The sequence below is a fragment of the Pelecanus crispus genome, chromosome 20, assembly GCF_030463565.1.
Source record: "Pelecanus crispus isolate bPelCri1 chromosome 20, bPelCri1.pri, whole genome shotgun sequence".
In the NCBI taxonomy this organism is placed as follows: domain Eukaryota; kingdom Metazoa; phylum Chordata; class Aves; order Pelecaniformes; family Pelecanidae; genus Pelecanus; species Pelecanus crispus.
In genome coordinates this window covers 2,273,311-2,293,978 of record NC_134662.1, presented here as the reverse complement: position 1 = coordinate 2,293,978, position 20,668 = coordinate 2,273,311, and the positions used below count along the sequence as shown (strand labels likewise).

The window sequence follows — 20,668 nt, the reverse complement described above, 5'->3', positions numbered from 1 at the left end:
AGTAAAATAGAAGAGAATAGGATTTTAAAAATGCCAATTGCCTCCACAGCGACATCAGCACTGCCTGCCCCCGGCCCCCGCCCCGGTCCCCCCACGGGAGGAGCTGGCGGCGAGGCCGGCCCGTTCGCAAGCCCCGTGCCGGGTTCGGGCAAAAAAACGGGGCCGAGCGTGCCTCAGATGTCGGCCGAAGTCTCCTCTGAGAAGACGGGGGCTGCGGGCTCGCCTGCGCTGCCTATGCCCCGACGTATGAGGCGGCTCCTTTAAGAGGAAGTAGGGCCGGCCGCCGCTGGCTGCGCGCGGAGAGGGGCCGGGCGGGCGAGCGCCAAGTGCTGCGGAGCGGGCGGGGGGCGGAGTGCTGCGGCCTCGTGAGGGGATTCGCTTCCGCGCCGCCACGGAGTAGCTGCGACCGGCCAGGTGCGGGGGAGCGGGGGGCACCGGGGGGGCCTGGAGGGGAGCAGGGGGGCCTGGGGGGGCTGTGGAAGGGGCCTGCAGGGCCCCCCGGGGGCCAAGAGGGCCTGGAGGGGGGGCGGGGCAGTCCCTGGGCCGGGGCGGCCTCGGGAGGCGGCCGGGGCGGGCCCCCAGCCCTGCCCGGGGGTCGCGGTCCCCCCAGGCCCCAGGGCGGCGGTGCGGGGCTGCGCGGGCCCCACCGCGGGGGCAGGGGCCGGGGCCCCCTCGGGCTGCGGGGTCGCGGCGGGGCGGGCCGGCCGCAAGGGGCAACCTGTTGAAGTGGGACTTGTAGCTCTGCCCTCTCCTTCTGCTTTTTTTGATTATTTCCACTTCGCCCTTGGGCGGGAGGCAATGGCGAGCGAGCTGCTCCCGGCTTTGCGCTCGCCGGGCTGCGGCCCGTGCGGAACCCCCTTCTCCGGCCGGGGCAGGGGCCTGCTCCCCTGAGCCCCCTTGAGCCCCCCGCGCCCCCTGAGCCCCCCGCTTCCCTGAGCCCCCTTGAGCCCCCCGCGCCCCCTGAGCCCCCCTGAGCCCCCCGCTTCCCTGAGCCCCCCTGAGCCCCCCGCTTCCCTGAGCCCCCCGCTTCCCTGAGCCCCCCTGAGCCCCCCGCGCCCCCTGAGCCTCCCGCTTCCCTGAGCCCCCCGCTTCCCTGAGCCCCCTGAGCCCCCCGCTTCCTTGAGCCCCCCCGAGCCCCCTGAGCCCCGGGGTGACGGGAGCCGGCAGCGTGGGCAGAGCACGGTCCCACGGAGCGGGGTCTGCCAGGGGGTGCTGGGGGCACAGCGCAGAGACCTGGCCCACGGCGTCGCCTCCCTCGGAAGGGGCTTGCGCGCAGGTGTGCGGGCGGTGGTACCTGCTGCAGTCTGTGCTAGCAGCTTGAAAACCTCACAGCGAGGGACAAGAACAGCGCTGAGAGGGAGGGTTTTGCCGGCATAACCGAGAAATTACAGTCTTGGATACTCCTGTACTTTATTCCACTTCTTTCCCCCCATCCTTCTCTAGCTATGCTAATAAATGGTTCTATTGTAGGTAAAGACATAGTCCTGAAGTTCAAAGTCCTCAATCTCTTACGTACTTGGGGAGAAAGAAGAATTCTCCATTTTTTTTCTGGTCCTGCTGAGCCGCAGCTCGGCTGTCATGAGGGAGAACTTGTGACGCTTGAAAGCAAACTCTTGCTCTGCTTCTGTCTCTTGCTAGGAGCAGAGGAATGCTGATCTTACAGTAGCTGCCTCTGCTGTGATCTGCGGCGCGATAACCTCAGCCCCTTCAAAGCAAACCGTTCCTGTGCGTGAGAAGGACGGACAAAAGGAAAGGGCAGGAAGTCCTCTGGCGAGGGAGGGAAGAGGGATTGGAGTTGTCCGGTGTGTGGCACAGATATTAGGGAAAAGCATCTCTGCCACGGACTCTGGTGCTAGTGAGAGGCAAGATTGCTTTCTCCTGGTGCTTGGAGCTGACGAGTGGCCACGCTTTCTCAATTTCCATCCCTTCTTTGTTTAAAATCCTTTTCCGGTCTGGAAGTCTTCTGCCAGTTTGTAGGGCAGGGGGGGATTTTTGCTAGGAGATGTGAAATTTCCCCAGCCACCTGTTTATCACAGTCCCCAGGGCTTTGTCCTTGCACTCTGCTTCATTTCCGAGCTTTAGGCTCACATCCAACTCTGTGTTTATCTATTGCTGTTTCTTGGACCGTGTATTCCATCTCTTACATTCACTTTCTGTCTTAGTCACGTACTTGTGAAGTTAACTTGGGCAGGAGGGCAAGCTTGTAACCTTTGAAAATCCCCAGAAAGGCAGGAGAGGAGTGCTGGAAGTTCGTGCTAGCTTGGTGGTGTGGTAGGAAAAAACGTGCTCTCAGTTTACGCTGAAGAGCCAAGTTGAGGTGCCGAGCAGGGAGCTGGTTCCCTGTGCCTGGCTCCCTTTCAGTTTCTGGATGCTCTTTTGGGCACGTTACTTGGGGTTGCACAGTCAGCTGTGCCATCATCAGACGTGGAGACGGGCTCTCCTGTCCTCTTGGCTGAGGCTTAGGGAGCTTGGTGCACACTCCGCGTCTTGAGCAAAGTCCTCCTCCGTGACTTCAGCCGCGCTCTGGTGCGGGAGCCGTTGGCCAGGCGCTTCCTTGTCCACGTTTGGCTCTAACATGGCCCTTTCGTTGATGTGATGTGAAGTCTCTCTGAGGGGAGACCTTATCGCTCTCTACAACTACCTGAAAGGAGGTTGTACTGAGGTGGGTGTTGGTCTCTTCTCCCACGTAGTTAGCGATAGGACGAGAGGAAATGGGCTTAAGCTGTGCCAGGGGAGCTTTAGGTTGGAAATTAGGAAAAATTTCTTTACGGAAAGGGTGGTCAGGCATTGGAACAGGCTGCCCAGAGAGGTGGTGGAGTCCCCATCCCTGGAAGTGTTTAAAAAACGGGCAGATGTGGCACTCTGGGACATGGTTTAGTCTAGTCTACCCTTGACTGCCTTAGAGTAGACTTGGTAGTGTGGGTTATGGTTGGACTGGATGATCTTAAAGGTCTTTTCCAACCTAAACGATTCTATGATTCTATGATTCTAAGTGCCGCCCGAACTGAAACACTGCGATTTAGTCCCGTTTGCGGAGGTTGGACCATACTGCCGTGTGCCATGTTTTGTGATGTGCTTCTCTGTAAACAGGCCAGGGATCTCTATGGCCACAGTACACAAAGGAAAAATGTTTCCCTTGTCAGCAGTGAAAGCGTGTGGGGTCAGAGAAGAGAGATGGCAAAACCTAACCAGTCGTGGACACAGCGTTTGGATCTGGGGAAAGAACTGCCTTCAACTTCTGAGTTTTAGTATCTTACAAGACAGGAAAGTATTTTGTGGTACTTGAGCCATAAATGCTGCTGTAAGTGGATCCATAAACAGCTTTGCTGGAGGTTTAGGAGCTTATCTTTAGAAATACGTAATATCCAGTTAATGCTTTCGATAAAGAGTGCACCTTGGGCTGCGTCTTTATCCTCCCTTTTCCAGGTGCCCCTGGGAGGCAGAGTTATCTGTGACTCCTGCTTTGGGCTGCTGCTTGCTTCCCTCTGGAGCTGGTGTTGTGCTAAAAGGGCTGTTCTGCTCCTGATGAAATGGGCAAATTGCTGCTCCGAGTACATGAAGCACCCGGGGAGCAGAGGAGAGGAACGGAGGCAGCGAAGGCCAGAAAAAAAACACTTTTGCAAGTATGCAAAGCCAGTGCAAAAAAAATCCATCACGCTGTGGCAGCTTTGACTTCTTCCAGAAGAGCCTGAAGTCCGTAGGTGCATGGCTTTGTTGCTGTTAATTTGAGAAGAGGCAGAAGCGGTGACGCTGCCGGATGTGCCCGTGTGCTGCTGGGGCAGGGCTGTGCCGCGGTGGAAGCGTCCTGCCGCGACCACGCTCGGTGCTTGCCCTTGCCTGCTCGGGGACCGCGGTGCTGTGTTTCTGGGGACCGGGGGGATTTGGGTGAATCGCGGCCGTGGCTGCGTGCCTCTGCGCTGGCTCCGAGGGAGCCTGTGGACCACGAAATGAGCTAGAGCCATCCAAAACCTGTTTCAGTTTGAAGCAGGAGCTGAGTAAGGCCCATGGCTGTATTGAAAGCCACTGTAAGTTTTTTCTTCATCTTAACTGCAGGCTTCTCTTTTTTTAGTCTTGAGGTGATCTCTAGCTCCACATCAGTGGGCTTATTCCTTGCCTGGAGGCACGCTAACATGTTGGGTTACTGCCATATCTCCTCGTGGAGGGGAAGAGCAAGCCTCGTGGGCATCTGCTTTCGGCAAGAAACAATACTGCTTTTCTTCCAAAAGCATAATATTAACAAGGGGAGAAGAGGTATTTGTGGGTGGGATTAGCCATGCCATGGGAGGGGTTGGCCTTGTGGCCAGCTCGTGCTCCGGCTCAGTCCCTGGGTGAAGGAGCTCATAGCCCTGGCAACTCCTGTGATCTCGAACCCAGAGCCACGCTGCTAAAACAGTGCCTCGTGCTGCAGTCAGTTTTATCAGCCGAAGGCAAAATTCATGCTCCAAACTGGTGTTACCTTTTTCTTGGGTGGGGGCAGATCCCAAAGTTAGCGTAGATGAAACTGCTGTTGGTTCAAAAACATCCCTGCCCAGTGAGCACAACGATGTGGAGCCTGCAAAAGCAGGAAGAAACGTGCAGCTGGGGCTCGATAAATACCACGCTGACCCTTACGAGCCCTCCGCTGGGGACAGAGCCAGGCTGGAGGGCAGCGAAAGGCCTTCCCGAAGGAGCAAGCTGCAAAATACAGCCCCTCACACTTCGAAAAGAGAGAGGTGCTCTTAGCGTGCCGTCAGCCACCCACTGCCTTGTGGTTTATCCTAGAAATATTTGTCTGTGCAGTTAACCTGTCTCCTGGAGTCGTGACCCAGCTTGTCAGCTTAACGCAGCGCCTGCAGCGGATTAGCTCTGCCTCCACACGCAGCCGTCGTCCCAGCGTGGACGTTCTGAGCGGCATCTGGGGAAACCTTCCAAGATAGCTGCGGCTCTGACACCGCAATAGATGCGGCTGTCATGTTAAGAAGCAAGAAAATTGGCCCTAAATGGGTAATGCTCAGGGCTCCCATCGCTGTTCCTGCTACGCTGCAGTCATTTCTAGGCTTTCAAATGACGATTTTTAAATTGCAGCATCTGCTGTCTGACCTTCCCTTTTGGGGAAGGGAAAGTAGGAGGGGTGGCCTTTTACCAAAGTTACTTTCTCGTGTGGCTTTTCGACTGTGGGGACCATGCCTGGAAGGCTGGGTGGGGGACAGCCCACGCTGGAAATTTGGTCTTCTCGCATGCAAAGTTTGAAGATGATTCAGCCTTCCCTCTCCCCTGCCAGAGGGGATTATCCAGCCCCATCCGTGCTGGTTCCCTTACCTGCCTCCCATCCGCATCCGCTTCTGGTGCGAGCTCCGTCGCACAAACCCCGTAACGTCCCTCCTGTCATGGCCGCGTGGTCTGGACCTAAACCCTGAGCTCAGCGTTGAGCAATAAACTGCCTGCTCCTCCGCCCTGCTCGCGATGGTTGAGCAGTGCCTCTCGCTGCTCGGTGACCTGGGCTTTCCGCGCCGTGCAGCAGCGTTTGCATCTGGCGCAGGCTGCGCCCGGCGGCTGCCTGATGGGCTCTGCCAGAGCTGCTGCGCTGGCATCCTCGGGTCTTCTCCTAACCCTGCTATGGCTTAATTTAACAGGGCTTTTCCCTTTATTATGTAAACTAATTTGACTTTAAAATGGGTCTGAGTGCGTATCCTTTCAGGGGAAAAAGAAGATACCAGTTAAAGCCCAGTATAACTATTTTTGGTCCTTTTATTATGCCGTTTCCTTTTCTTACGTATGTGGCGATGCAGATAGGCTCTGCGTTTGCATGGCTCAGAGGCGCGGAAGGAGGCCGTCCTGCTCCTCGGCAAGCCTCTTTCCGGGAAGCGTCGGTGTCCGTACAGTTTCTTACTTGGGAACTTGGGAATCTCCAAATTGTGCAGCAGATCTAAATTGCGGGGGGTGGCTGGCGACCAGCAGGACTTTGAAACTGACTTTGTGGTGAAATATAAAGGGCTCTTTGTTTGCCTAAACCTTGGGAATTCAACCTTTGAAATGCACGTTTCTGAATGGCTCTGGTAAGTTTGTTGCGAAGGCTCCTCCTGAAGCAGTTTCCAAAAGAAAAATGTGGATATTGTCCTGCGGAGCAGCAGAAGGAACTCACTGCTTGCGTCTCGCCCAGCCTGGGGCTGTAGGTGCAGCTGGGCCGCATCCGCTCTCTGCTCCCTCTCCTTGAACTTCAGAGCAGCTCCTGCTGCCGGGAGCGAGCATGGAGGGAAAAGAAGAAAAGGCGACGCTGAGGGTAACGCCAGGCAGCCGCTCGGCTCCCCTCGCGCAGCAGCGTGGAGCGGTCTTGCAGGGGAGAAGACAGAAACACCGCGACGGAGCTCGTGGAGGGGAATGATTAGCTTTTGGGAAAACATTGGCAGCTCCCCGGGCCGGGAGGCCGGACTCGCTGCCAGACAGGAAGCTGGCTGACGTGGAAGCGCCGTCTCGCCGGGATTATGAATGGCCAGGCGTGCCTGCCGCAGCCGCGCTCGGCCCTCCTCCTGCCCCGCACGCTCCTCACCGTGCCCTGCCCTGGCCGAGGTAAGCACGGGGACAGACCTTTCTTTCTCAGATCATAAAACAATTCGAAAGAGCAGCCAAAAACCTCGTCCCATGAAGGCGAGCTGTCTCGTCTCTTGCCAGACTGGCTCTGGAGGCACAGAAACTGTCTGTCATTAGTGCCAGTCCAGCCCTGCTTGCCATAATTGGTCTGATCCTCGCTCTCTGTATTAAAATCTCTCCTTTGATCGTAGAAAACCAGATTCATCTTGTGCCGAGAAGCTGAGCTAGTGCAGAATGGCTGTGGGAAGGTATTTGGGGGGGGGGGGAGTTATGGAAAAAATGCGCGTGTGTGTCCGTCTTTTTGCTTTTTTGTTTAAATTGTTTTAAATTGAAGCTGCTTTGCTTCTCGGGCGTGCTCTGTAAATTCAGTTTTAACTTGAGGCACTCGATGCATCTGATAGATTGTGGCTGCTTTATCAAACTGGCATGGGTGGTTTTGTGTCCTGTACTGGAAACTCTGGCCTGAGTGACGGCATTAGGGGTGAGTAAGGCCACTGGAAGTGGCTCGGGGGGAAGGCGGGGGCTCGTTGCTCCCCTCTCCCTTCCGGGGAGTTGTGGGGACGGGGTGACTGGCACGGGCTCGTCACCGAAGGGCTGCAATTACAGGCAGCCACAGAAGGAGCTGCTGGCCGGACTCGGTGTGAATGCTGAGCGGCAAAACCGTGTCGGTGTCATCTCACAGGACAGCAGCGTGGCTTCCCTAGAAGGAAACGAGAGAAATCAATGATTTTGAGAAACGCATTGCTCGCTGGAGTTTGCTTACGGGCTTTCTCACCGGGGAGGCGGCAGGATGCGAGCCGCCCCGGTGCTGGGGTTACTGGGAGGGAAGTGGACGCGTGTCTGAGCCCTCCCCAGCCTGCGGGAGCCTTCGGCTTGCAGCCGCGCATGAGACGGGACTTTCCCCCCCCCCTTCTTTTGAAAAAGGAAGCTCTTTGCCTCAGTGCCGCCGAGCGCTCGTAGAAGTTGCAGAGACGGGCTGAGCAATTGCAAGAGTAACCTGCCGAGGCTAGAAACGCAGGTAGGAGCTTGCTGACGTGCTGCCTTGCTGCTTTTTTTTTTTTCCCCCGGCTGTTGTTAAACCCCTGCGCGGCGTTAGCGGCAGAGGGGAGCGCTGGGTGTTGCTCGGGGCAGGCGCTGACGGAGCAGTCATGGGACTCCTGGAAGAGGGTTCTGGGCTGTTCTGCCTCTGCGGGGAGGGCAGGATCCGGCCGGGACTCTGCTCTCTCCTGGAAAGCCTCGGGACGGCTGTGGCAGGTTGCGAGGGGACGCACTTTCCAGGTGTTTCGGAGGAGGTGACTGTCTGTCCTTTTTTCATACCCTCTCCGAGCTGCATGTAAAAGTAACCAAGAGCCGGGGAAGCAACCTCCTGGGTTTCCTCTGCCCGGAGCCTGGTTTTAAAGTAAGGCAGCACCGCATGCCGTTCCCAGCGAGGGAGGAGGAGCGGCAGAGCGATGGTACACACAGTCCTGCCCTGGATTGCCATCAGCAGAAATCGGCGTTAGGACTGGAGCTGTGAGAGCGGGGAGCAAGGGGAGAAAACGAGCTTTTGGGAGGGCCAGGCCTCAACACCCCTCGCTGGGCAGGCAAGTCGCCTCCTTAACCAGCATAAGACGGAGCCGCTCCTCTCGTGACCTTGGGAATAGCGGAGAAGCTGGAGGTTTGTTTGTGCTCCGGACAGCCTGCCACGGCATGGAGCTTTCTGCGGCGGTTGTGTGGTCTCGGAGGGGTGGCCAAGGTCCTCTCGGAGCACCGCTGACGTGTGCCGTAATCTTGGCTGGCTGGAAAGGAGGAGTAAACAAAATGTACTGCAGGTTTGTTTGTGAGGGATTTTTTTGTTTTGTTTTCCTCATCTTTGAAGCTTGCAAGTAGCATTCCGGCACTTTGCATGTCCTGCATTGTAATTGTTCCTAACCTTTCGTTTCTCTTCTGTGCGAAGGCAGCATCTTAGTGCTGCCCGAGCTGTGACTCCTGCCTGTGGAAGTAGGTGTTGTACGTGTGATATCATCTCCAAGCGATGTCAGGGATGCTTTTGGTCTCTGTGCCTTTCCCCGCCCCCCTCCCTCCCCCCCCCCCCCCTCCCCCCCCAGCTAAATGTTTCTTTCAGCTCAGTTGCAGTCAAAGACCATAATTAAATAGGCTGCATCTGCTTGAAGTCTCAGCTACTCATTTTGTTAATGCCTTCAGATAGATGCTGAATCGTCCGAGAGGTGATTCCTGCTGTGTCGAGCTCCCCAGTTCTCATGAATGATGTGTCCGTAGGGAGAGGGAGTTGTTTGTAGGACAGGTACTGCCTCGATCCCAAATAAGCCGTGTTAAAAGTCTCTCCGCCCTACTCAAAGGACAATTTCTTCTGGAAAATGTCAGCGTTGGCTTCTTGACGCGCGTGGCCAAGCCCGGGGGACGTTTGGTTTTTCCCCTGCGGTTTTGCCATTCAGTTTTACCCCATTCCCTTCTCTGCGCTGGGCCCCGCGAGAAACGCGTCCTCGCCCAGCGGAGGGGACGGTGCCCGGCTGCGCTCTCGGGCCAGCGCGCATGCGAGCGTGGTCGCTGCAGTCGGACAGATCTGACAGAAAATAAGCAGGGACAGAGCCGTACCGCACCAAGGATGCTGCCAGCCCTCCGGGGAGCTGCGTGGAGGGCGACGCTCCTGCTTCTTTACGGCTCGTTTGTTTTAAAGGATGCTTCTTTCTCCATCTCCAGTGTAAGGAAATCGTTGCGTGCAAGCGCTTCTCTGGGACTGATTTCCTGCTGGAAATAGCTGCAGACTCAGCGCCTGCTGTCCACATTGCTCGTTCCTTGGAGGCCGGTCCTGCCTTCGCTCCGGACGTGGCACCGCGGCGGGGTGGGCGCAGTCCCCTGGTGCTTCCGCCGCGCCGGGTCACCTCGGCGTTTGCTGCAGGATGTGGTGAGGCGGTGACACAGCGCTTGGTAACCAAAGCTGCTGCCTCGCGCTCAGATGTCCCTCCGCACCGCTCGCTACTTCCTCTAACCACGTCTGTGGTGCGATCAAACACCTCCTAAGGACACGTTTTCGGGGGGGTTCCTTCTTTTTCTTCTTTTCTCGTTTTTTGACTCTCACGCGGTAGCTTACGGGGTCGCAGCAGCTGTTTTAGCGGTGCTATGTGCGGCGAAAGCACGTGTGCAGTGAATTCACCTTGCAGCCCGGGGTGGATCTCACTGAACCACATTAAAATGCTTTTTCGGTTTCTCCCGACGCATGTCGTGGCCCATGTTGCAACAGGAGTTTTGATCTCTCTGCTCCTGCACAGAAGAGGTTACTGAGCCCGTTCCCGCAGGAAAAGCAGCACTAGGAAATGTTGAGCCTGTTCTTAGTGGGACGAACTGAAGTGGTTTGGGTTTTCTTCCTTGCTGTAATTAAATAAGAAAACAAGAGGCCTTGGTTTAAATCTTTTTAATCTTTCTCCAGAGAAGAAATGCTGATTAGCACTATGCAGCATCTGTTGGAGATGGGATGAATTGTGGCAAAGGTAGTCTTGACCTTGAATTTGGGACTTTCTTGCCAACATTTGAGGATACTGTTTGCCTATTTGAACAACACTACGGCTTCATATTGATCTAATATATTTCTGCTTGGTGAAAGGGGTTTGTTTACTTGCTTTCTTAGAAAATTATGGAAACTCTTGTTTGCCAGATTCAGTAAGGCATCAGCTTTAGTTAATTTCTGTTACTTTATTTCTCTGTCCAGCACATGTAAAATAATATTTTTGGTACACACAGCTTTGTGCCTTGAGCTTCCATCAAAGAGCAGCTTGACACAAATTATACGAGGGGATGGATGTGGGAACAAAGGAGGTATAATTAGCCACAGATAAACAGAGCTGTGTTTCTCGTCAGCATCCTTTCAGATCTTAACTTGTGTCTCACCCTCTTGGAGCTAATTCTTTTCCACAGCCTGGAAGAGGAAGGTGAGCTTTCCCTGGTCTTCCAGCTTTCAACCAGCCTTCAACTTGAAGTGAGCTAAACTGAAATGAAAAACAGGTTTATGGTCTGTCTGCACCTGCAGAAGAGGCTGTGGCTGCTCTTAGAGCTGGTGTTATTTCAGGATATTCTCTTTCCGGGTGCCTGAGCTGTGACTTCTTCTTCTTGTTCCCCTCCGCCCTTTCATGTCCTGTCTTCAGCGCTACAACAGCGCACGCAGCTCCTGCTCAAGCAGCTGTTGTGCTGGACTACGTCTGGCAACAGATCTGAACATTATTGTAGGTTGTCATAACCTTACCTTTCGGTGGGCTTGTTTCCAAAGGTGGGGGGAGCGTAGGTGAAAAATCTGACACAGGTAAAACCCAACTTGTTTTACCCTTTTTAACTATTTGGGGTATTGGAGCTGAATAGGCGGTGGAGTTTCTCCTTGTTTCTGTGGGGTTTGGGGCTCTTGGTGTGGCGATGTCGGGGTGAATGGCAGCCATCTCCTGCAGAGGCTGCGCCTCTTCCCTGTGGGGCTGTGGGGCTGGTTCCCTCGTCCCCCCTTCGTTCAGCCCAGGTCGCCTCTGCCAGCCGAGCCGCCGCTCTGCTGCAAGCTGGGCTGTAAAGAGAAGGGGGAGGAAAAAAAGCTGGCGTTGGCTTCCCCCCTTCCTCAGATCTGGGGCGAGGGCCCAGATGGTATCCCAGATCTCTTCCTATGGGATTTAGACAAGGTTTCCTGTTGAGAGAGCTGCTCCTAATCACTGTCCTTCTGTGCTGCCTTGCAGATCAGGACCAGATGAGCAGAGGGAAGTTTCTGTGAAGATCAGAGTCGCTCCAGCCCTGCCCCGGCAAGCGGCCCAGCAGCGTCGTGTCTCTGGCTGTCATCGCTACGGACCTGGAAAAGAAAGAAGAAGAGAAGAAAAATGTCCCATGCTTTAAAGCAAGTGTTCAATAAAGACAAAACCTTCCGGCCCAAGCGCAAGTTTGAGCCAGGGACTCAGCGGTTTGAGCTGCACAAGAAGGCTCAAGCCTCGCTCAACGCTGGCCTGGACTTGAAAGTTGCCGTCCAGCTGCCGCCGGGAGAGGAGCAGAATGACTGGGTGGCTGTGCACGTGGTGGACTTCTTCAACCGCATCAACCTGATCTACGGCACCATCAGTGACTATTGCACAGAGCAGTCCTGCCCCGTCATGTCGGGGGGACCCAAGTACGAGTACCGATGGCAGGACGAGCACAAGTACCGAAAACCCACGGCCCTGTCTGCTCCCCAGTACATGAACCTCCTGATGGACTGGATTGAGGTACAGATCAACAACGAGGACATCTTTCCCACTAATGTCGGTGAGTTCAGTTCCAGTTGCGGCTGGGGGGAGGGAGGCTGGTGCAGAGCCTTCTCCTTTGGGCCCTCAGGTCCCCTTTCTGTTCCGGGAGATGCTGTTGCACAGATCACCGGTGTAGCAGAGCTATTTCCTTCTGGGCTGCTCAGAGGCTGGCAGTGTAGTAAGCTCTTCTGAGCACTTGAGAAACTTCAGAGCTCTTCTGGAGTGCTAAAATACCCAGAGCTGTTACCAGATCCCATTTGGAGTCATGGATACCTCGAGGAAAGCCAAGCCGAGCCTAGGCAGCGAAAACAAGAGGCTGCTCATAGAAAAGTCCGTCTCTGACATGACTCTTGAGTAGTTCATGCTGGACATGATCTCCTGAAGGACAGCTCTTTTAGAGCTGATTGCTAGCTTGGGTTCAATGTGCGTGTTCTGCGTCAGCCTGGTGATGGTGGCCACGTTTCCATAATTAGCCTCTTTGTTATTATGGGCTGGCGTTAGCTGACTCTGCCCTTTCTAGCTCAGTGCTTCCTGGCGTGCGCTCGGCTGTTTGTTGCAGCTGGGTGGGATGCTGACATGTGCATGGAGGGAGGGGCGGTGTTTTATCTATTGCCAGGGTGATGGAAATGAGAATTTGGCCTAAGACACCTAAATCTGCATATCCAAACGCAGCTTCGTGTACTGGCTTTGGGACAAAGATTGTTGGGTTTTTTGTTTATTTTGTGCTGAATAAGATGTGAGAATTCAGTTTCTAAAGCATTAGGTAAATATGTTTGATCCCATTCAGAGCTCCCATCTTCTGGGATGCGAAAGACAAGATGCAAGAGAGTTCCCTCCCTCCTGCCCCGGCATTTATCCGGTCAAAGCTCTGATGGGACGCGGTTGGCCCCTGTTTGGGACGTGTCTGCCACACAAGCGTCCACGGGGCTCCTCCACCCGTGCCAAAATGCTGCTTAAACTTGGTGTTGAGCGGGCAGAGTCAGGGAGCAGAAACAGCCCGTTCTTCAGACAGCCGAAACACTGAAATCCTCCCTACCCGTTCCTCCTGTCACGCAAACGGCTGCTGTGTTGCCTTTCATTAGGACTCTTCTGCAAGACTCTCTGGGGACTATAAGCAGGGTGTTTGTTCTGTTCGGGGAGGCAAGACAAGCTTCCGACAGCAGGAGGGTTGTGGGTTTTTGGTTTTATTATTGTTGCTGTTTTCAGCTCAGCTTTTAACCAGATTCGTCACCCTTAATGCTGACTGAAATGCTGCAGAGCACTGTAAGGGTTTAACTAATCCTCGTTCCTCCAGAAACGACTTGTGTGAACTTTGAACTGTAATAGTCGACTGAGATGGCTGGTTGGCCAGCCCGCTCTGCTGCAGGGCCCTGGCTAAACAAATCCTAAAGAACTGATGCCTTTAAACGGGACCTTAATGTCTTTAATTTTTAACCAAAGAGCTAAAGACATATCAAGAGATAACTGGGGGGAGTTAACAGCACTGACTCTTTCTTCTGGGAAGTTGCTTGGTCATATCTAGTATTTTGCACTGTTCATAGAAACATGCCAAATAGGAGTAGAAGAAAACTCTATCAGACTGAAACAGCTGCTGGGAATCTCCGAGGCTGGTCTCTTTGCTTTCAGTCACTAGCAGCAATCAATGGTGTGTAGCACTCTGTCACTTAAGAAATCTGTGCTTTGAAAAATCTGATCCAAATGGAAGGGAAAAAAAGGATAGGGGAACTGGAAATTACCAGGGACAGAAGACCTTTTGTCTTGATCTATCCATTTTATGAATTTATTTTAGCCCCAAGGAACCAGTTTTAACTTGGCTGAAAGTTTCTCATGGTTGTGTCTTCCCTCCCAGGTACTCCCTTCCCCAAGAACTTCCTCCCGGTGGTGAAGAAGATTCTCTCCAGGCTCTTCCGGGTCTTTGTCCATGTCTACATCCACCATTTCGACAGGATCACCCAGATGGGGTCGGAAGCTCACGTGAACACCTGCTACAAGCACTTTTACTACTTCGTGAAAGAGTTCAATCTCATAGACACCAAGGAGCTGGAACCCCTGGTGAGTGTCTGGGTGGGCTCAGGGCACACATTGGCGTGTCAGGGTCTGCAGCCAGCGCAGAAGGGCCGGGCTGGGGGTGGAGGAGTCACAGAGGTCTCTGGTACCTTCTCAAAACTGGGTGCCCAAATTCAGGACATCAGTTGGCCTTGCAGTTTGACTGTCCAGGAAACTGGGAGTCAGGACACACAGGCACAGCTGGGCCAGGGTCATTTGGGGGAAGTTGACTTGTTATCCAGCGACCTCCTTGCATTTCCAGCAGCTGGCTTGCCTTATTTGCGTGTGCTGTGTGAGCCCGGCGCTGTTAGCCGCTGGCTAAAACCCCCTCCCTGTGCTTACTTCCCATGCTGGAAAGCAAGGGCAACACCACCGCCTTCACAAGGAGTCTGGAGGATGGAGAACGTGACCAGTCAGACCTAGGAGGTGGTGATGGTGTTTCTAAAGCCATAAGCGACAGAGCAGACATGCGGAGCTGTTGGGCAGTGGGAGGGTGCCCTGCCGGGGCCTGGGAATGGGAGTGGTGGGGGAACAGGGACCTGCCCAAACTGGAGCTCTTAGAAACAGTGTCACCGCATGCCTGAGAAGGGTATTTACGACTAAACAAAGGTGAGGTATTTTTCATCCACACCCTCACCTGGCGATCTGGATCTTCATTCATGGTTCCTTGTCTTTTCTGTCCCTTTGACAGAAGGAAATGACCTCCCGGATGTGCCACTGAGATCAGACCTTCCTGCTCCCACCTCGGTGTCTCTTCCGAGGACTCCGAGTCCCACTCCTGTATTGGAGACATGATTCAAGGGGAGATCAGAGACGTTTTGTTAAAGAAATCTATATATTTTTAATGAGTTTCAATGTAAAACTGTGATACTGCAGGAATATTTTTTTAAAGATGCTCTAGATTAACTAGTTTTTTATAGTAATTTCTATTAAAAAAAAAAAAAAAAGAAAAGAAAATATTTTGGGCCACTTGGTGGAAATGCTCGCTCTTTGAGGAGGGAAGAGCCTACCGGTACTGCCTCTTCCCTGTCCCTCACTGCAGCAGCACCAAGCGAGCCGAGCCAGATGCTTCAGATAGAGCCGTGTCGTGTAGCTGGTGCTGCCATGGAAGCGGTACTTCCCTCCGGACACCCATTTCCCACCTGTGAAGGGAGGTGACGTGGCGATTGGGGAAGAAATGCTGGTGTACGTGGATCCCTGGGGTGCTGCTTGGTTCCAGCACCTCTTTCACTGGCTGTGAGTCCAGTTTTTGGACAGAGCTGCTTTTGTGCTCACCCTCCGCTTGGCATCCTATCCCCAAGGCTGGGCCCTCCTTGCTTTCCCTCTGAAAGGAGTCGGACTTGGGTTTCTTTCATGGTTAGACCGGCGCTGCCACCACTGCTAACGTAGTCTGTGGGGGAGCGCTGCTGTTGTGAATCTGCTCTCGCCTCTTACAGCAGCTCTGAGCTGAGCTGCTCCCCGCGCGCAGCCCAGCTGCGGCTCTGGGTGCGCCGTCCCCACGGGGGACGGGGATCTGCGCTGGCAGCGTTAGGCGAAGCAGACCCTCATGGGAATGAGCACGGGAAGGCGCTGGGACAGGCGTGGGGAAGTCGTCTCCTCGAACACCTGCGCTTCCCCGTCTCCTTGTGGTACGCTGACCCTGCTGAGAAGGAACTGGGCCGCTCGCCCTCCAGCCTCGCTTACTGCCTGCGCGTGGACCGTTTTCTGCTTCCCCCATTTGGGTACGGAGCCTTCTCCCTCTCCCCGAGCAGCACGTCCGCACTCAGCTGCACGCATCTCGTAACCAGCGTCTCTGGTGTGCGGCCAGACGCAGCCTTGCCTGCTGCTTGCGCGAGCAACTCCGCTGCCTGGCGGGAGCTTGGCAGCGCCCCGAGGTAGGTAGATGTCTCTACCTAGGATGTGGGGGGGAGTGGGGGAGCGGGGTTTACAGTAAGAGGGAAGGTTTCTATGAACAGCGACCAAACTGTACCATTAACCACTTCTTCCTTACAAAGTTTTTCTGTGTCCTGGAATCTCTGTACATACATGACTCTGGTTTCTTGTACTATTGTTAGGACACTCGTACAAATACCACTATAGTTCTCTGAAATTGAACCAATAAATTATGTTGTATTTACATAGCACGCTCCGATTGCTAAATGTCTGGTGATTAGACGTTCGTCAGAAGCTTTCTATCAGCAAAACAAACATGGTGTGTTTGGACTCCTCGGGAAGTGCGCTGGAGAGCTGTTTCCTACAGTTGCTAAAAGCTCTTGGGTGTGTGCTCCTGGCTCTGCTGCCCCACGGTTTGATTCCTCCTGCTCTCCAGGTGCCGGGTCCGGGCTGCTCCCAGCCCCACGCTTGTTCCCAGGGCAGTGGGGCAGAGCGGGCGGGTGCTGGAGCTCAACCAGCAGGCTGGGGTTGTCGTGATTTGTCTCTGCAATGTCCCTGTACGCAAGGGCTGATTCTTCCAGCTCTAAAACTGGGGTGGATGTGGGCAGGAGAGGTGGATTCCAGCCTACCAGCTTGCTGACGGGCTCTTTTGCTGCCTCTGAAAGGAGCTGTGGGCATGGCCATCGAGGCTGACGGACCAGATCGGCCAAGGCTCTGCATTCAGGATCCGCCAGTTATTTTCCCGGCCAGGAGGGGAGTAATGGCCTTCACGGCCGTGGCTCCTGGCTGTACCGGACCTGGCCGTGCCCTGCCTGCAGCACCGGGTCCTGCCCACGCCCCTGGCATGGCTGCTGCAGGCTCCCTGCCCAGGGGAGGTGCTGGGCCCTCCCAAGCCCCCTCCAGCCCCTCTCCCGGATTTTTGTGGATGCAGCGCAGCTGGAACCACGCCTCGCCCCAGCCGGGTGCTGCTAGAGCGTGCAGCGTGGCCCCACGGTGCCGCGGCCGGAGTCCCCGTGGAGCTGGGACCCCCCACCGCTGCTTGGGGGAGGGTGCAGCAACCCCCCAGCCCCTGGTGCGCCCCAGGAGCGAGGCCGGACCCTGCGCAGAAGCGGGGAAGGGCACAAACCCGTGGGGACCCGAGGCTGGGTTGCGGTGGGGCTGCGAGCGGGTGCCAAGCGGTGCCGGGGCTCAGCCCACGTCGCTTTTCATCTGCTTTCCCTTTCACACCGACCTCGGATGCCACGAGCGTCGTGTCCGGGGGCGTGCCGGCACCCATCCGGCTGTCACCCCCGGGGCTGCAGCGCGCTGCCTTTCTCTGCCCTCCCTTCCTTCTTGGCGCGGGGAAAGAGCTGGCCGCTTCCATGCGAGACCAGCTCAGCCAAGGGAGGAGGAGGAGGAAACGCACCTTCAGGGGAGAAGAGCTGCCAGGGCCCGAAGGTGCTGCTGCAGCCGAGCCCGTCCTCCGCAGCGTGCGGCGCTGCAGGATGTTGCCCAGACAGGTTTGCAGAGCCACCGCAGCCGGCGCTCGGCCTTTCCCTGCTTCTGCCTCCGCCTTTTCCCCTCCACCGCCCGGGCAGCACCCTGCTTTCATCTCCCCATGCGGGGGCCTCGTGTTTACTCGCCCGTGAGCTGCAGCTGCCTCGTTGCAAGCGAGTCGAAGTCTGCAGGCGAGTGGGCTGCAGCGAACGCCTAGAGCTGCACCCAGCCTGGCAGAGCGGGTTTAGCTCTCCCCTGGACCTGTCGGTAATTTTAGCGCTCGTCTCCCCAGGTGCCGGTGGGGTATGCAGGCTGAGGTGTCACGAAGGCTTTGGTGAGAGCCCAAAGGAGAACAGATTTGCAGATCTCCTGTGTCGCAGGGCCAGGCTGCCTGGGTCGAGCAGGTAACACACACCCAGGGCTCCGGCAGCCTCCCCTCTGCGGGGATGACCCCTTCCCAAAAAACACAGATGGCGTCTGCCCCGGAGCTGGAGCGAGCACGGGCTCGCGGGCCGCAGGGTGCTCTGCCACGGCCGTATGTTCGCAGGGAAACATTTCTTTGGCTCAGCGCGGTGTTGCCCGCTGCTCCCAAGGAAACGATCGCTCGCCCTGCGCCCTCTCCTTGCTGAGGTCCTCCGGCCCCCAAATGTCAAGGAGCTCAGGAGCTTTAGGACCTCAGTTCCCACTAGGGTTTGCTTAAAATTGGCCGCTGGTTTCCAGAGCTGGGGAGTAGACACAGCAATTGCACGGGCCCTCAGAAACCAGCCATGGGAGAGCAGGGTCTGGGGGTCTCCCACAGCAGCTGCAGCTGCGCGGCTTCAGCCGGGGAACGTCCGTGGGGTCTGCGGAGCCATGTCCCTGCCGGGCGAGGATGGGGATGTCCCCGGCCAGCGCTGCCTCCCCGAGCAGCAGATCCTGCTCGGAGCATTGCTGGGGCTTTGCGGTAACACAAGCGCGCCCCTTCCCCTGCCCTGACCCCCCAGCCGGAGCGGCTCAGCAGCGACCGCCGCTCACCCGTGCCCCGGGCGCTGTCCCACGGCTGCACCAGCGCTGCGGAGCCGTGGCACGGACCACCCCTCCGCAGGGGCCACGGGCTGCGTTTCCCTTCCCCAGGAGGTGCTGCCTCATCCCGTGCTTATCCCCCCTCGCACCTTTGGGGTTGGGGAAACGGGCACGGCGTGGCACAGGTCGTGTCCCCGAGCAGCTCTGCTGTCACACTCGGCCACCCCAAACCTTGGCAGCCCCATGGCTGCCTGCTCCTCCATCCCTCGTCCCTGAGCAGGCAGCCGGCAGCTTTCCCAGGGCTCTGAAATGTGCTTTCTTTTTACCCTCTGAGACAGCCGATGCCTCTGGGGCCAGACCACCCCCTCGGCGGGGACCCTGCAGGGCCCTGGCAGCCCCCCAGCCCTGACCTGCCCCCGCCTCCTCCCGGGCAGGGGAGCGGGGCCGTGGGTTTGCCCCGCTCTGGTTTGGGGCTCCGTGGAGGGGGTGACAGCGGTTCCTGGGACAAGGGAACGGTCACCGGAGCGGGCAGCGCGTGTCCCCTCCCCACAGCCCGCAGGCAACGCCGGCGGGCATCTGCGGCTCTGTGCCCGCAGGAGGGGACCATCCCTCGCTGCTGGGCTTACCCGGAGCTTTGCCAGTGGCGGCTTAAAAAAAGGGGCCTCAGGTTCATTTTTGCTCCCGGCGAACAACCCCGCTGCGGACCCGAGAGGCTGTGGGATGTGGCGCCGGCACCCAGCATCTTCCAGCACGGGGGCGTGGGGGCCCCCGCTGTGGCTTCCATGCCCTTTTCAAACGGCAAGGGAGCAAGGGTAATTTTTGTGGCGGTTTGGGACTTTTTCTGCTCCTTCTAGGAAACTGTGCCATGTGCCAGCCTGCACCTCCCCTCCCACCGCGTCCCCCGGCTCCCGGGGCTGCCCCACGGTGACCGGGCTGCAGTGGGTCGGGGCTGCTCCTGCGGGTTTGCCCCTTCCCGGCGAATCTGGAGGATGGAGCGGGGCAAAAAGAGCCCGGGGTGTTTAAAAACCGCCTGGAAATGCTTGTCCCCTCTGCCACAGCGACCAAGGCGGGACCCCAGCTGCGGCACAGGCCTAGCCCCCTCCCCACCCTTCTCCCCAAACGCTCCAAAACCGCAGCTCCGGGAGCTCCTGCCCCTTTCTTCAGGGGCTGCTGGGATTTCCCTAACCGCGGTGACTCGGCCCGTCTTCCTGGCGGATGCCCGTGCCCACTCCCAGCCCAGCCTCACCGTCGCCATCTCCTCATCCCCCGGGTTTTGGCCGGTGCAGGGTGGTGGAGCCAGGCCCGGCTGCGTCCCCGCGGGGCTGCTGAAGGTCGGGGGATGCTCCCCACTGAGCTGGCGTCTCCACTTGAAGCCTTTTTTGGGGTGAAACCACCCCGGTGCGTGTTTGTGCCCTCCCTCGGGGCCACACCGGGTGCTTCAGCTGTGGGTTACGGCTGCTCCTTAACCCCACGGCACCTCCTCCGGCTGGGGAAACCGAGGCACGGCACCACTCGGCACGGCCACCCCTCCTGCGGCCATGTCGTCCCCCCACCGTCCCCGAGACGGCTGGCCGGGCAGCTCTGCCGCGGGGGTCCCTGGGCGCAGGGGCGGCCCCGAGATACGGGTGCAAAGCAGGAGCTGCGAAATCCAAGCGGGATTCACCCCGACCCCTTCCCCGCAGCAGATGGGGAGCGAGGGACCGGGGCCACGTCCCTGGGGAGAACCCCGCGGTGGCGGTGGGGGGCGAGCACTGGGATTTGGGGCTGCACTGGAGCCCCGGCGTCCTGCCCCCGCAGCGGGGAGCTGGGTCAGAGGCTCCCGCCCGGGCACCACAGGAGCTGCCCGAATTCCCCTGGCTGCGTTGGGGTGAGGAGAGAGGCTGGGAGAGTCGCCGGTGTGCGAGCCAGCACCGCCGCGTGCTCGTGTGCGCCTTGGACGTGCGCGTGTGCATGTCCCCTGTCCCCCCTGCCCCCCCTGTCCCTCCCGTCCCGCCCTGGCAGCAGGACCAGCGCCGGGAGAGTCAAACCTCTGGGTTTCTGCCTGGCAGGAAATTCCAGGTTTTTTGCAAGATTTTTCACTTGAAAAGGAGCCAAGGTTCCAAATCCTCCAGCTTCCAGGGGATGCAAGCTGGGCCCTCTTTGTGCTGGGGAAATAACACAAGAAAAAAGGATTGATTTTATTTTTTCCTGTCCAAACCGGAGCAGCAGGGCAGGGGAGGAGGAAGCCCTGCACATCCCACGAGCGGCCACCTTCCCCGCTGCTCCTGCCCACGCCGGGGCCGACCCACGTCCCGTGGGGATCGGGGCAGCCGTGCGCGGCTTCGGGGCAGGCTGCGCTGCCCGCCGGAGGGGCCCTAGGCGCGCAGGGTGGCTGCGATGGCCTCCGGCCCGACTCGTGCTCCCTCCGCTCCCCACGCCAACAATAGCCGCCTTCCGGCACGGCCCCGCTCGCTTTCCTGTTT

The 20,668-nt window shown here is 57.3% G+C and overlaps 1 protein-coding gene across 1 annotated transcript; it reads left to right on the top strand.

Moving 5' to 3' along the window:
* Positions 1-373: 373 nt before the first annotated feature.
* On the top strand, positions 374-15,301 carry MOB3A (MOB kinase activator 3A). Its single transcript, XM_075723514.1, has 4 exons — positions 374-414; positions 11,274-11,829; positions 13,660-13,862; positions 14,548-15,301. The coding sequence occupies exons 2-4, from the start codon at positions 11,412-11,414 to the stop codon at positions 14,575-14,577; spliced, it is 651 nt and encodes a 216-aa protein (XP_075579629.1). The 5' UTR covers positions 374-414; positions 11,274-11,411; the 3' UTR covers positions 14,578-15,301.
* The last annotated feature ends 5,367 nt before the right edge of the window (positions 15,302-20,668 follow it).